General features: G+C 38.7%; 1 protein-coding gene across 3 annotated transcripts in view; it reads left to right on the top strand.

The window, feature by feature from the left end:
* RANBP2 (RAN binding protein 2) overlaps positions 1-13829 on the top strand; it is a 100489-nt gene that overhangs the window by 40164 nt on the left and 46496 nt on the right. For all 3 annotated transcript variants that reach the window (XM_006763884.2, XM_015564005.1, XM_015564006.1), the window contains exons 8-15: positions 3027-3114; positions 5507-5716; positions 7677-7858; positions 7944-8119; positions 8300-8423; positions 9580-9741; positions 10010-10147; positions 10356-10502. In XM_006763884.2, coding sequence (XP_006763947.1) covers positions 3027-3114; positions 5507-5716; positions 7677-7858; positions 7944-8119; positions 8300-8423; positions 9580-9741; positions 10010-10147; positions 10356-10502 — 1227 coding nt within the window. The remainder of the gene's footprint in view (positions 1-3026; positions 3115-5506; positions 5717-7676; positions 7859-7943; positions 8120-8299; positions 8424-9579; positions 9742-10009; positions 10148-10355; positions 10503-13829) is intronic.

Below are 13829 nucleotides of genomic sequence, written 5' to 3'. Positions count from 1 at the left end.
CCCCTGGGTTCAGTGGCTCTTGAATCTAAGGAGGTGCTAATTTAGCTTCTGTCTGAGGTTACACAGCAGGAACTACGAAGAGAGCTGCAGATTCCCCTTCCTTTTTTTTTTTGAGTTTGGAAGTGCCCTGATGAGGTTCAGCTGTGAAGCAATGCAAGCTGCTGTGGGGCCTTGGCCTTCTCTTGGAAGTTCTGGGTCTGTCTGGCCCGGCTACAGTTAGGTCATTACAGGTTGCAAATGGCCAGGTATTCATATGCAAAAGCCTCTTCTGCAGCCTGGGTGTGGCGGGGTCTCAAGGAATCCACGGGCGGAGCAACCAGCTCTGGTGGATCCTCAGCCCTGCCCTAAGGGGCCGCGCATCTCAGTGTCCGTGTTAGGGCTGCAAGCACCTCTGAGGGAAAGCCGCCCTCAAGCTCGCCTGCTGCCAGACAGTCCAGTTTCTCCCCGTATGAGTCCTGGGTCCACAGAGACTTCCTCTGCACTTTACTTCCGCAGCTCCTCTGGCTCTCAGTGTGCTTTTCTTTCCTTCTAGTTGTAGAATTTACACTCAGCCAGCCTTCCTGTAGTTCTGGATGATGTCCGTTTTGTGTTTTTGATGTATTTTTCAATTGTTGGGGGAGGCAGCAATTTCCCGGTGTTTATCTATGCCGCCATCTTAGTTTCTCCTAAGTGCTTCTCTTTACTTTGCAGAAGGATTTAAGTTCTTAAGGAATATATTTATAGTGAAAATGTATGAAGTGAAAGAAGTTTCCTAATTTACATAAGCACTGAAAGGTTCTTGTGATTAATATTTTTATAGATTCTCAAGTAGCTGATAGTTTTCTTATTTTTAATGTAAGCTGAAATCTATTAAAGTTTTTAATATATTTTTTGTAAAGTTAACACACAGTCAACTATTTTAAACTTTGATGTTTTTAAATAGTAAAAACTAAATTTTCCTCTTAACGCATTCACTCAAGTCTCCTTTCCTAGAAGACAACCAGTGTTAACAGTTTGGTGGGTATTCAGAATTTCTCCTGTATGTGTAAGCATACCCTTTCTCAACTTTTAAAAAAACTGTTTTGTGTCAGTGGAGATCTGCTTTATTTACTGTTGAAAATCTTACTGTTTTTCCATTGTTCCATTTCAGCTCATAGCATTTACCTTACTCTCTCTTTATCTGCCACATGTTTCCATTGAGTGGATATGTAATGGAAGCTTCTTACATACTTGAATTTTACATTATCATTTGTTGTAAAGCATAATTATCAAGCGGAAGTGTGGACTGGCATAGGGCTCCTTATTGAATCATGTTAGGCTAACTTTAATGGTAATGTTTTCAGACTCTTGATCCAAGGAGGGCTGTGGTTCCAGTAAGCATACCTGAAACCTTTTATTAAGATGAGATTTTGCCCTATCCAGCTTGACACAGTGCATAGAGTGTAGGCCTGTGGACTGAAGGGTCCCGGGTTCAATTCCTGGCAAGGGCATGTACCATAGGAGCAAGCTTACCCCCCGGTGAACCCCTCCCCGAGCTGCAGAGCAGGTTCAGGAGGCAACCAATGAATGTGTTTCTTACACATAGATACTTCTCTTTGTCTTTCCCACTCTCTTCCACTCTGTCTAAAAATCAGTGGAAAAATATCCTTGGATGAGGGTTAAAAAAAAAAAGATGAGATTTTGACTTGAGTTTAATGTGACTGAGTGGGTTCATGACTAATTAACTGGTCACAAATGATAGCTATTGAATAATTTTGTATAAGAGGCCAGTTTTATGAGTTTTGTGCTCTTTAGCAGCTGTAGATAAAGTTTGGCATCATGTTTAGAAAACTTATGTGTAAGAGAGTACGCTGAAAATTCCATCTACCTTTGTTCCTTAGTCATTTACTTCTCTTCCCTGAAGGAACTAATGTTACTAATTTGTAGTGAGTTCTTCAAGAAATTACTTTATGCATAGATAGGTACCCACACCTGCCAGCACCCACACACGTATGCATTCCAACATCCTTACATTCTATTTATTTTGCTTTATGAAATATTTTATTGGTAGTGTTTCCATATCAGTACAATATAGTAAGCATGACATCCTCATTTTTTTTATGGTTGCATATTACTCCATTCTATGGATATACCATAGTTTTTTTGTGGGGAGGGCTGGGCGTTTAAACCAGTGCCCTTTAGCCAAGATATTAGGTTACTTTCGTTAAGCTACTTCAGATAATTCCATTGCCAAAATCCTGACATCACAGAGATGTGTGCCATTACACTCCTCTGCTAATTAAGAAACTCATTAGAAATTAACCACAGTTACCCCAGCTATACTTATATGGTTACTTGTAGGATATTTCTAGTAAGTGATCATTGCCTATGACTGAGCATTTTCAGTGATGGACATTCACTACATTTCAAGATAGCCCTTTGCATTTTTGGATAATTTGGTTCTTGGTGTTTCCTTATATGGAGTAAAAATGTTTTTTAAGCTGCTACCCATTAATGTTTTTTCTCTTGATGATATTTAAAAAGTCTAACTCTTGTACAAGGTAATTTTCTTAATATTTTTTCATCATTCTTTCAGCTCTCTTTTTTTTTTCCTTTATTGATTAAGGTATTCCAAATGTGTCCTTATTCTCAGCTCTCCTTTTAGGATAGGGCTTGGTATCCATTTAATCTCTTGGTCATTCTAGTTTATCTCAATGTATCCCAAATTATCTACGCTCTTAGAAGTGTTCTGTTCAGTATGGCATTTCCAAGTATGGTTCTAGTGCTAAGCAAATCTCTGTTTTGGTGGTTCTGTTTCTGCAGGTAGAAAAGTTCTCTAAACACTCCATTTCCCAAAAATGCCATTTGAATGTGCTTTTAGCGGGAATTTCTCAGGAATGTTCTTTGCAGGCATCTTTTATAGATTATCTTAATTCCTAGGTTCTAGTCTAATTATTGGTTGGTTAAGTGTGTATCATCAAAAAAAGCATAATGTAATAAAAAGGACCATCTTACTATTCAGTATATGCGTATCACTAAATTAAACTTTTTGATGATAAAATTACCAGGTTCCAAGACCAAAGATTAAATTAATAAAAGGAGAAGGTGGACAAAATCTGCTGGAAACCATGGCTTTTGATCGTCTGAGCCAATCAGGTAATAGTGATGTTTAACTGGTTTTATTTTGAAAAGAAAAAAGGAAAATTCTCTGTTAAAATGCATCTTATGATATCTGTCTTTTTGGGAGAGAATTTGTTTTAATCATGTTTCTCTTTGTCATACTGGATTAGGGTAAGACAGTGGTTGGCAAACCACATGCGGCTCTTTAGCCTCTTGGGTGTGGCTCTTCCACAAAATACCATGTGCAAGTACTCATGTACAGTGCGATTGTAACTTCGTGGCCCATGCGCAGAAGTTGGTTTTCGGCCTGGGCGAGTCTATTTTGAAGAAGTGGCATTAGAAGAAGTGGGGGATGTCGGTCGGGCGGGCGGCGGGAGACGCAGCGCAGGGGAGTTACATTGTTTTGAGGTACGTTCGCTGAGGTCGACCCCTTCCAACTATCCCGTCCACACTCATCTATCTGAAACAAGTATACAAGACAAGTGTGGAGCATATAGGCCAGTGGATTGTTGACTAATGAGTTTGCTGACCACTGGGGTAAGAGATAAAGAATTAGAAGAAATGGTATATTTACCCTTGCCAATGTGGCTCAGTTGTTTTGAGTGTCATCCCATACACTGAAAGGTTTCTGGTTTGATTCCTGGTCAGGGCACATATGTAGGTTGGGGGTTTGATCCCATCACGACACATACACAAAGCAACTGATCAATGTTTCTATGTTACAGTGATGTTTCTCTCTCTCTCTTCTTTCCCCTTTCTCTAAAATCAACACATCCTTTGGTGAGGATTAAATAAGTAATTTTTTTAAAAAGTGTTATATTCTGAAATAGGAACAATTATTTGATATTGTGTGTTACCAGATGGAGAAACTTCTTAACCCCTCCTCATTCTAGCTGCTAGAGCCTCCATCTGAATATTTTATAAAATAGTTTTTATACTAAGGATAATTACTGATTTGCCAGCCATTTATTAGTTGCTTGCAAGACTGCTATGGGGGCTAAAGATGAAGAAGATACAGATCTCTCTCTTAAGGAACTGACAACATAGTAAGGAAGATAGAGGATTATATTCACTTTCTATTAGGCTCTTGGAATTTGTAGATTTATTCCCAGTTTTGACTATTTGTGATAGATCCTAAATGTTTATTATATGTTACCTGGTTTTGCTAAGGCAAAATCATTAAGTTATTCATGTAGCCAGAAGCTCAAGCAGTGAATTGAAGACTTTCTATAGGAAGCAGCTTTGATAGAAATTGCATGAACTTTGTAAAGAGGAAGATGTAGTATTAAATAAAAGTTTCTGTAAGCTTTGGTCTGTAGTTAGGCTATTGGTCTAAGTTTATAATGCTGTTCTAGCTGACAACCTACTTTTTTTTTGGTGGGAGGTAGACTTTTAGTTCTTAAAGAGTGACTTTCCACCTTTTTTATGTCTCCCTTCTACCTTTGCAGGGCTGTCATAGGTACCTTTGCAGGGTGTCACAGTTTTACTGTCTTTGATCTGGACATTTCTGAGCTTGTCTCTGCAAACTTTTGGAGAAATAATAGTTTGGTGATAACCAAACCTGACTGACGAGCAGAATTAACTACAAGGAGTATTTTTTGTTGTTGTTTTTAAACAGTTTAATTGAGATAAAATTAACATACTATATAATTTGCCCATTTTAAGTATACATTTTAGTTATTTTTCCATATGTTTATAGAGTTGTGCAAACTTTACCACAATTTAAGAACATTTCCATCATCTCACAAAGAAACCTTATACTCATAGCAGTCATGCCCCATTTCCCCCCTAGTCCTAGGTTACCAACCATGAATTTTTTGGTCTCTTTCTGGACATTTCTATATGGAAATTTCATATAAATTTAATCATATAATATGTGGTCTTTTGTGTCAGATTTTTTAAACTTAAAATAGTATTTCAGCGTTCATCCATGTTGTAGCATGTATTGGAACTTTATCCAAGGGGTGTTTTTGAAATAGATTACTCACCCCAAACCTGTGGAATCGGAATCTCTGAGAGTGGGTCCTGGAAATAAATAAAAAGCCTTTTAAAGGAGAATTCTGACCAGCCAATATTAGAAATGAGTGTATCAGATCAAAGAATTTGAGCTTGGCCCTGCTCTTCTATGGCCACTTTTAAATCCTACACTTTTCCATTTGAAATGTAAATATTTTTCGTATTTTTCACACACATTCTTGTCATTCTTTCCTTTTACTCTAACATGTAGACACAGATACTATTAATCCTGGAATCTATATTCATTTTTTTGTACAAGCACCCTTTTTGTTATCCACATGTGGTTGTTGGGTTGGATGGTTATGTCTCAGGTAATTGTTATTTCCTCTTGGTGAATGTGAATAAAACTATTGAGAGATATGAGTACAAACAATCTGTATACTTTGGATGATGGAACTAATTTGTTTTTCAGGGCACATGCTGCTAAACTTAAGTCGTGACAAGCAAGATTTTTTAAAAGAAGTTGTAGAATCCTTTGCCAATAAAAGTGGTCAGTCTGCATTGTATGATGCTCTGTTTTCTGGTCAGTCACCTAAGGATAGCTCTTTCCTTGGTAGTGATGATATTGGAAACATTGATGTGCAAGCACCGAAAATTGACGATTTGGCTAGATATGATGTTGGTAAGTTGTATCTTTTAAAGAAAACATTTTGAATCTTAATTTTTTTATATTAGGAGAAAAAGAAGCAGAAAGGGAAATAAATTGTCCATAATCATCTTACCCAGAGCAGCAGTCGCTAACCGGTGGTGCGCTGACCACTGGTGGTCTGTGAGGTCCAAAAGGCTGCTGACTGCTGGTTTAAGAAAACCTTTGGAGCAGTAGTCGCCAAATGGTGGTCTGCGGGGTCCGAAAGGTTGGCGACCACTGACCCAGAGATAATGAGTTAAGATTTTCCTGTATTCCTTTCAGGTGTTTTTTTGGGGGAGGAGTGGTGGTCGAGGTGTAAGAGGTTGGTAGTGGGTTGTGGTGGCATATGTCTTTCTTCTAAATAGTTGTTTATACTTCTACATATGATTTGTCTTTCAGCAATTCTCTCCCATCCTATCTACCTTTGTAAATATGATGGTTAATGGCAATATTATCCATTTCATGAATTAATCATAATTTGCTTGTTGCTTTTTATTGTTGGGTATTCAAGACATTTTCCAGTTTTTTTCACTATTAAAAATAAACTGTGGCCCTGGCTAGCGTCGTTCAGTTGGTTGGAGTGTTGTCCCGTACCCTAAAATGTTGAGGGTTTGATTGTGTCAAGGCACATACCCAGGTTGCCGGTTTGGTCCCTTGTTATGGGCACAAGCAGGAGGCAGTCGACTGATATTTCTCTCTCTCCCTTCTTCTCTCCCTCTTTACCTTCTCCCTCCCTTACTTCCTCTTTCTAAAATCAATTAAAAAAATCAATACTACTATGATGAAAAATAATATAAAATGTCTCCATTTCAAATTTTTCAATAGATTCATAAAAATAATTACTGAGACAAAGTTGATGAACATGTTTAAATCGCTTACAAATTGCCAGAAAGGCTGTACCTCTCTATGCATCCAGAAGCTCATAACTTCTTCAGTACTGAATGTCTTCTATGAGAAAAATTCTCTTCACTGTCCTAATGGATTAATGTTGTGGTAGCACATTGTTTTAATGACTCTTTACTGAAAGGCAAATCCATTGTTTCAAGATTTCTTAGTGGGTAGCTATTTATTTGGCCCTTGTCAGATTTTGTTTTATTGAGTTCTAGTGAGTCTTTTTTTTTCTTTTTTCATCAGATGGACTTGAAAAGAACTGTCTCTATTAACTTTTTAAAATTCCTAGACATAAGTGTGAATACCTTTAATAAGAACTTTAACGCCCAGCCTGGCTGGCGTTGTTCAGTGGTTGAGCATTGACCTGTGAACCAGGAGGTCATGGTTTGATTCCTGGTCAGGGCACATACCCGGGTTGCAGGCTAAATCCCCAGTAGGGGGCGTGCAGGAGACAGCTGATCAATGATTCTCATTAATGATGTTTCTATCTCTCTCCCCATTCTCTTCCTCTGAAATCAATAAAAAATATGATCTAGATTCACTCCTTTTTCCATGGGCGTGAAAAACGAGAACACTCGTGAGCAGTCCTTAACAGATGGCGCGAGAAACACGAGAAAACTCCTGAGCGGCACAAAATGTGTTAAAAGAAAAAAAGAAAAAGCCCTAGCTGGTTTGGCTCAGTGGATAGAGTGTTGGCCTGCAGGCCAAAGGGTCCCGGGTTGGATTCCAGTCAAAGGCACGTACCTTGGTTGCAGGGCTCCTCCCTGGCCCGGGCCCTGGTCAGGGCTCGGTCAGGAGGCAACCAATCGGTGTGTTTCTTTCACATTGAGGTTTCTCTCTGCTTTTCCCTCTTTCTCTCACTCTCCCTAACATCAATGGGAAAATATCCTTAGATAAGGGTTAACAAAAACAAAAAGAACATAAGACTTTGCTTGTCATAGACTTTTCCCAGCTCTGATAGAGAAAATTAAGATATATTTAATGTGAGTCAGTTGTTGGCAAAACTGATGTCATATAAGAAGTTTTCAAAGCCATTTTTCCCCCCTCTCCCCCTTTATTTCAGGTGCCATCCGAGCACATAATGGCAGCCTTCAGCACCTTACCTGGCTTGGTTTACAGTGGAATTTGTTGCCTACCTTACCTGCAATTCGAAAATGGCTGAAACAGCTTTTTCATCATTTGCCTCAGGAAACCTCAAGACTTGAAACAAATGCACCTGAGTCAATATGTATTTTAGATCTTGAAGTAAGCAAAGATTTTAGCAAATTAAATATTTTGAGCTTTAACAATTTTTTTTCTAACTTAAATTGTTTTTCTTTAAATAAAACAGGTATTTCTACTTGGGGTAATATATAACAGCCAGTTACAATTAAAGGAAAAATGTAGTTCTCATTACAACTTCTATCAGCCACTATGCTTGCCATTTCCTGTGTGTAAACAACTTTATACAGAGAGACAAAAATCTTGGTGGGATGCAGTTTGTAATCTAATTCACAGAAAAGCAATGTAAGTAGTAAAACAAAAACATTTCTTTAACTTACTGCATGGGTTTATTATTTAAAGACCCATTTAATTTAAAAACTTATTCCCTAGGTATTTAATTTAATGTAGTGTGATGATTAACAAACACATGTGTTGGAATGCATGTTTATAAATCAACTTTATTAAATAAAAATATTTTTTCAGCCCTGGAACCTCAGCAAAGTTGCGACTTCTAGTTCAGCGCGATATAAATGCTCTAAGGGGCCAGGAAAAACATGGCCTTCAACCTGCTCTCCTTATACATTGGGCCACATACCTTCAGAAAACGGTGAGTTTATTAAAATATAAATATTTTTAAAAACATATATTTTTTTAAGTCATAAACTTTTTGTTGAAAGTCATTCAGTTCTAAGACAGATATGTTAGGAGAAATTTATTTTTTTAATCTTGCTACATAGTTGTTAATATATAAGCACTTTGAACGGTGGTCTGACATAATAAATGTTACGTAAGTATTATCTGTTGTTATGACTACTTAATAATTAAGTTATAATTTGTCCAGCCGGAAATTTTTTTACATTCAGTAGCACATGGCTTTGTTGGAAAGAGCATTTATAGGTCTTTGTAAATAGTTTTGGTCTGTTCTGTGACAAGATGTTTAGCCCTTTGACTAAACTGTCACACAAAGTAGCAGATTTTGGCTATCCAAAAGTGGCCATTTTATTTTTCTATTTTTTACTTTTTAAAATATATTTTATTGATATTTTACAAAGAGGATGGGAGATTGAAAGAGAGTTAGAAACACTGATGAGAGAGAAACATCAATCAGCTGCCTCCTGCACACCTCCTACTGGGGATGTGCCTGCAACCAAGGTACATGCCCTTGACCAGAATCAAACCTGGGACCTTTTAATCCGCAGGCTGACCCTTTATCCACTGAACCAAACCGATTAGGGCAAAAGTGGCAATTTTAAAAAATGGATTGGGCTGCCTCATTAGGCTAGTGTCATTGGAAATGTTTAATAGTTGAGTCTAGCCATGCAGTTGTGGCTAGTCAGGCAGTTGTGGCTTAATGGTTGAGTGTCAACCTATGAACCAAGAGGTCATGGTTGTATTCCCAGTAAAGGCACATGCCTGGCTTGCTTGCTTGATCTCCCAGGTGGGAGGCCTGAAGGAGGCAGCCGATCAATGATTCTCTCTCATCATTGATGTTTCTATCTCTACCTTTCTCTTCTTCTCTGAAATCAATGAAAAAATATATATTAAAAGAAAAAAAGGGAAGTGTTCAACAATTGATTCTGGAATGACCACTGGTATTAGGTAGGTAGTTATTCTCCTATTGGAGAATTGAGGATATGACTTGAGACTCTGTTTTGCTTTGATTTGAAATTTAAACAGTTTCTCAATCATTTATAAATGCATTTTTAGGTCTGATCATTTGTATTCCTTAGGTTGTGTGCTCCTAACTTTCTATTTTATTTTAGGGCAGCGATCTTAATTCTTTTTATGATCAGCGGGAATACATAGGCAGAAGTGTTCATTATTGGAAGAAGGTTTTGCCATTATTGAAGATGATCAAAAAGAAGATTAGTATTCCTGAACCTACTGACCCTCTGTTTAAACACTTTCATAGTGCAGACATCCAGGTAATGGAGGGTCCCTTGGTTAATTAACAGGGGATGTGGATTTCCAGTATGTAAACAAATAAATGGAGGCATAAACTGCTTAAATTAATTGCCTGACTATTTAATAGTAGTCTTGCTTTCTAAATGCACTAGTTGTTACAAATAAAATATGGCACAAAAGAATACTGAGTTATTAATCACACTAGAACATACAATATCTTTGGGAAATCATTTGAGTTTGATATTCTGGGTTGAGGCAATGTGACTAAAAATTACTAAATGTCTCTAGGCATCTGAAATTGGTGAATATGAAGAAGAAGCACACATAACATTTGCTATATTGGATGCAGTTAATGGAAATATAGAAGATGCTATGACTGCTTTTGAATCTATAAAAAATGTTGTTTCTTATTGGAATCTTGCATTGGTAAGTAGAAGTACATGAATTAAAAGTGTTTGTTTTGAAAACCTAATTGGTACTTGCTTTGGGAGCACATACATTAAAATTGGAATGATACAGAGAAGATTAGCACGGCCCACTGCAAAGGTGACATGCACATTTGTGAAGCGTCCCATATTTAAAAAAACAACAAATAGTAAAACCCAATTGTTTCATAAAAGCATTCTTTGTATAGATTTTTCACAGAAAAGCAGAAGACATTGAAAATGAGGCCCATTCTCCTGAAGAACAAGAAGAATGCAAAAATTATCTGAGAAAGACCCGGGACTACCTAATGAAGATTTTAGATGACAGTGATTCAAATCTTTCAGTAGTTAAGAAAGTAAGTTGCAGGTTTTTTGTTCTTTCTTATTGACAACTGGTTGATAAATATTTTTGCTTTGGTATTATAATTTGGTCATTTCAAAAATGCTCAGTAATAACTCATAATGCACAGAAGGGGGGTATGTGTTTAAATATTTGAATAGCATTGCTTTGTCAGGTTTGGAGTTTCTTTTTTAAAATTGAGAGTCTAGGTTTATACTGTTACAAAAATACTTGTTGGGGAATGCCGGGAGCCGGTCCATCCTTGCTGTTTCAAGGGACCTGGCATATATGGCATACTGTTCTTAATATGTTTGCTCACCTTCTTGGCACTGTGTTTTAACCAAGGTCACCTCTCCGAGAAAGGTTGTTTCCCCAGGTAGGGATTTTCCCCTGAAGTTAGGGAGGGAATAAAACCTCTTAACTAAGTGCCAGGCGGGTAATTAATCACTTTAACTACCAACAATCATGCTTAAGCTACATAATCTTTACTCCCTAGAATGGAGATAGGAAACGCAATAACCTTTGGAATAGAGATTGGTAGGATTGGAATCAACTGGTATAAATACAGATGTAACAAGACAACAGGACACAGAACTTAGATGAAGATCCTAGAGACAGAACTCAGAAGACAGAACCTACACAGAGCCTAGAGACAGAAGAACTTCGCTGGAGAGAACATGGCAAAAGATCCTGGACAGAACCTGGCGACCGAACCTGGCTGGAGAACCTAAACCAAACCTGGCTGGAGAACCTAGCGAGAGAACATGGCTACAGAACCTGGCTGGAGAACCTGGAGAACGTGGCTGGAGAACCTAGAAAGAAAACATGGACACAGAACGTGGCTGGAGATTGTGGCTAGAGATCCTGGCAAGGCTGCTGATCAAGTGAACGCTGTCTCTGTGTCATTTCTTCTTCGCCGACTCAGTCCACACCTTTGGGGACCCCTGGACCCGCTGGGGCTGGACCCCAGCAGGGGATTTAGAAAAGTTTTCGAAGACAAGACTTTTTTTTAAAAGAATGTATTGCTATCTAAGACTAATTCTTAAGGATTGGACAATTAAAAAATTTTTGCTGAAATCAACAGTGGAAAGCTGACAACTTCAGAGCATTTCTTCTCATCTTCATCTTTTTTCTAACTTTCAGCAGTTTGAGATTGTCATGATGGTGTTAATGTCAGTTATATTCAGCTTTACAAATATTTCATTGATTAATTTGTGTTGCTGTTGTCAGATTAAGATTTATGTTGTCTGGTGCATTCTCGTATCTATATTTTTCTTCCCATTCAAAATCAATTAGTAAACATATTTTGCTCTCATTGAAAAATTTCCTAGCCCTGGCTGGTTTCGCTCAGTGGATAGAGCATCGGTCTCTGGACTGAGAGTCTTGGGTTCGATTGCTGATCAAGGACACATACCTGGGTGTCAGGCTCAATCCCCAGTAGGAGGTGTGCAGGAGGCAGCCGATCAATGATTTTCATCATTGATTTTCTATCTCTCTCTCCCTCTCCCTTCCTCTCTGCAATCAACAAAAATATATTTTAAAATAAGTAAATAAATAAGTAAATAAATAAAAACTGTGGGTAAATTCATTGGAGAAAGGACTGACTCTAAGTTCAGGGCAGGAAAAGTAAATAATGTGCCTGATAAACTTATGCTAAAAATCAAGGAAGAGTTCAAAAATAATGAGGATAATTTTATTTTACCTTGCATAGTTTCTATTGAGAAATTAGCTGACAATTGTATAGGTACTCCTATGTAGGCAACTAACTGTTTTTCTCTTACTGCTTTTAAGATTCTCTGTCTTTTGCCCTGGCCATTTTAATTATGATGTGTCTTGGTGTGGTCCTCTTTGGATTCGTCTTGATTGGGGTTCTCTGCGCTTCCTGGACTTGTAAGTCTATTTCTTTCACCAGGTGTAGGGGAAGTTTTCTGTCATTATTTCTTCAAATAGATTTTCAATATCTTGCTCTCTCTCTTCTTCTAACACCCCCATAATTCGGATGTTGGTATGCTTGAAGTTGTCCCAGAGGCTCCTTACACTGTCTTCGTATTTTTGGATTCTTTTTTCCTTTTGCTTTTCCGGTTGGGTGTTTTTTGCTTCTTCGTATTTCAAATCTTTGACTTGATTCTTGCAATCCTCTAGTCTGCTATTGGATTTCTGTTTAATATTCATTATTTCAGTCAGTGTATGCTTAATTTCTAGTTGGTCCTTTTTCATATCCTCAAGGGTCTCACTAGATTTATAGAGGATCTCGCTGAATTTATCAGCGGTGTTTAGAAAATTCTTGAAAAACCTTATAACCATGGTTTTGAACTCTATATCCAGTAGTTTGCTTTCTTCCATTTCTTTCATTTGTGACCTGTTTCTTTAACCGTGGTTTTGAACTCTATATCCAGAAGTTTGCTTTCCTCCATTTCTGTCATTTGTGACCTGTTTCTTTGTCTCCGCATTTTGGCTGCTTCCCTGTGTTGGTAGAGTGGCTTTCTGTGCTAGGTTTCTTATAGGGCCAAGTGGCTCAGTCTCCCCAGCTACCTGAGGTGGACACTCTTGGTGCACCCCTTTGTGGGCTGTGTGCACAGTCTTGTTGTAGTTAAGCCTTGATTGTTGTAGGTATCACTGGGAGGAATCGACCTCCAGGCCAGTTGGCTGTGAGAATCAGCTGTGTCTGCAGTGGGAGAACTTCTGTGGTGGAGACATCCTTCTGGGGCAAAACTGCTTCAGTGGGGCTTTGGTGCTCACTGAGTCTGCCCCCTGAGTGTGTCCCTTATGGATCTGAGGAGTTGTAATCTGGATGGTCCCACTCTGACCACTGTTTACAATGGCTCTTGGATCTCTAAGGAGGTGCTAATTTAGCCTGTGCCTGAGGCTGCCCAGCAGGAGCTATGGAGAGATCTGCAGATTCCTCTTCCTTGTTTGAGGTTTGGAGGTGCCCTGATGAGGCCCAGCTGTGAAGCAGTGCAAGCTTCTGTGGAGGCTTGGGCCTTCTTTTGGATGTTCTTGGTCTCTCTGACCCAGCTGCAGTTTGTTAGGTAATTTTAGATTGCAAAGGGCCAGGCCATTCATAGGCAAAAGCCTCTGCTCACATCTTGGGTGGGGCAGGATTTCAGGGAATCAACAGGGTGGAGCAAACAGCTATGGCTGGTCCTCAGCCCTGTCCTAAGAGGCCCTAGTGTCTCAGTGTCCTGTCTCAGTGTCCTGTGGTAATTGCTGCAAGCACCTCTGAGAGAAAGCCGCCCTCAAGTTCCGCCCACTGCCAGACAGTCCAGTTTCTCCCCATATGAGTCTGGGTCCCCAGAGACTCACCTGGAACTGGAGTTCAGAGCAGTCAGAGTTTGAGACTCCC

The sequence above is a fragment of the Myotis davidii genome, unplaced genomic scaffold (assembly GCF_000327345.1).
Source record: "Myotis davidii unplaced genomic scaffold, ASM32734v1 scaffold979, whole genome shotgun sequence".
Taxonomy (NCBI): Eukaryota; Metazoa; Chordata; class Mammalia; order Chiroptera; family Vespertilionidae; genus Myotis; species Myotis davidii.
This window is presented reverse-complemented; position numbering and strand designations above follow the sequence as displayed.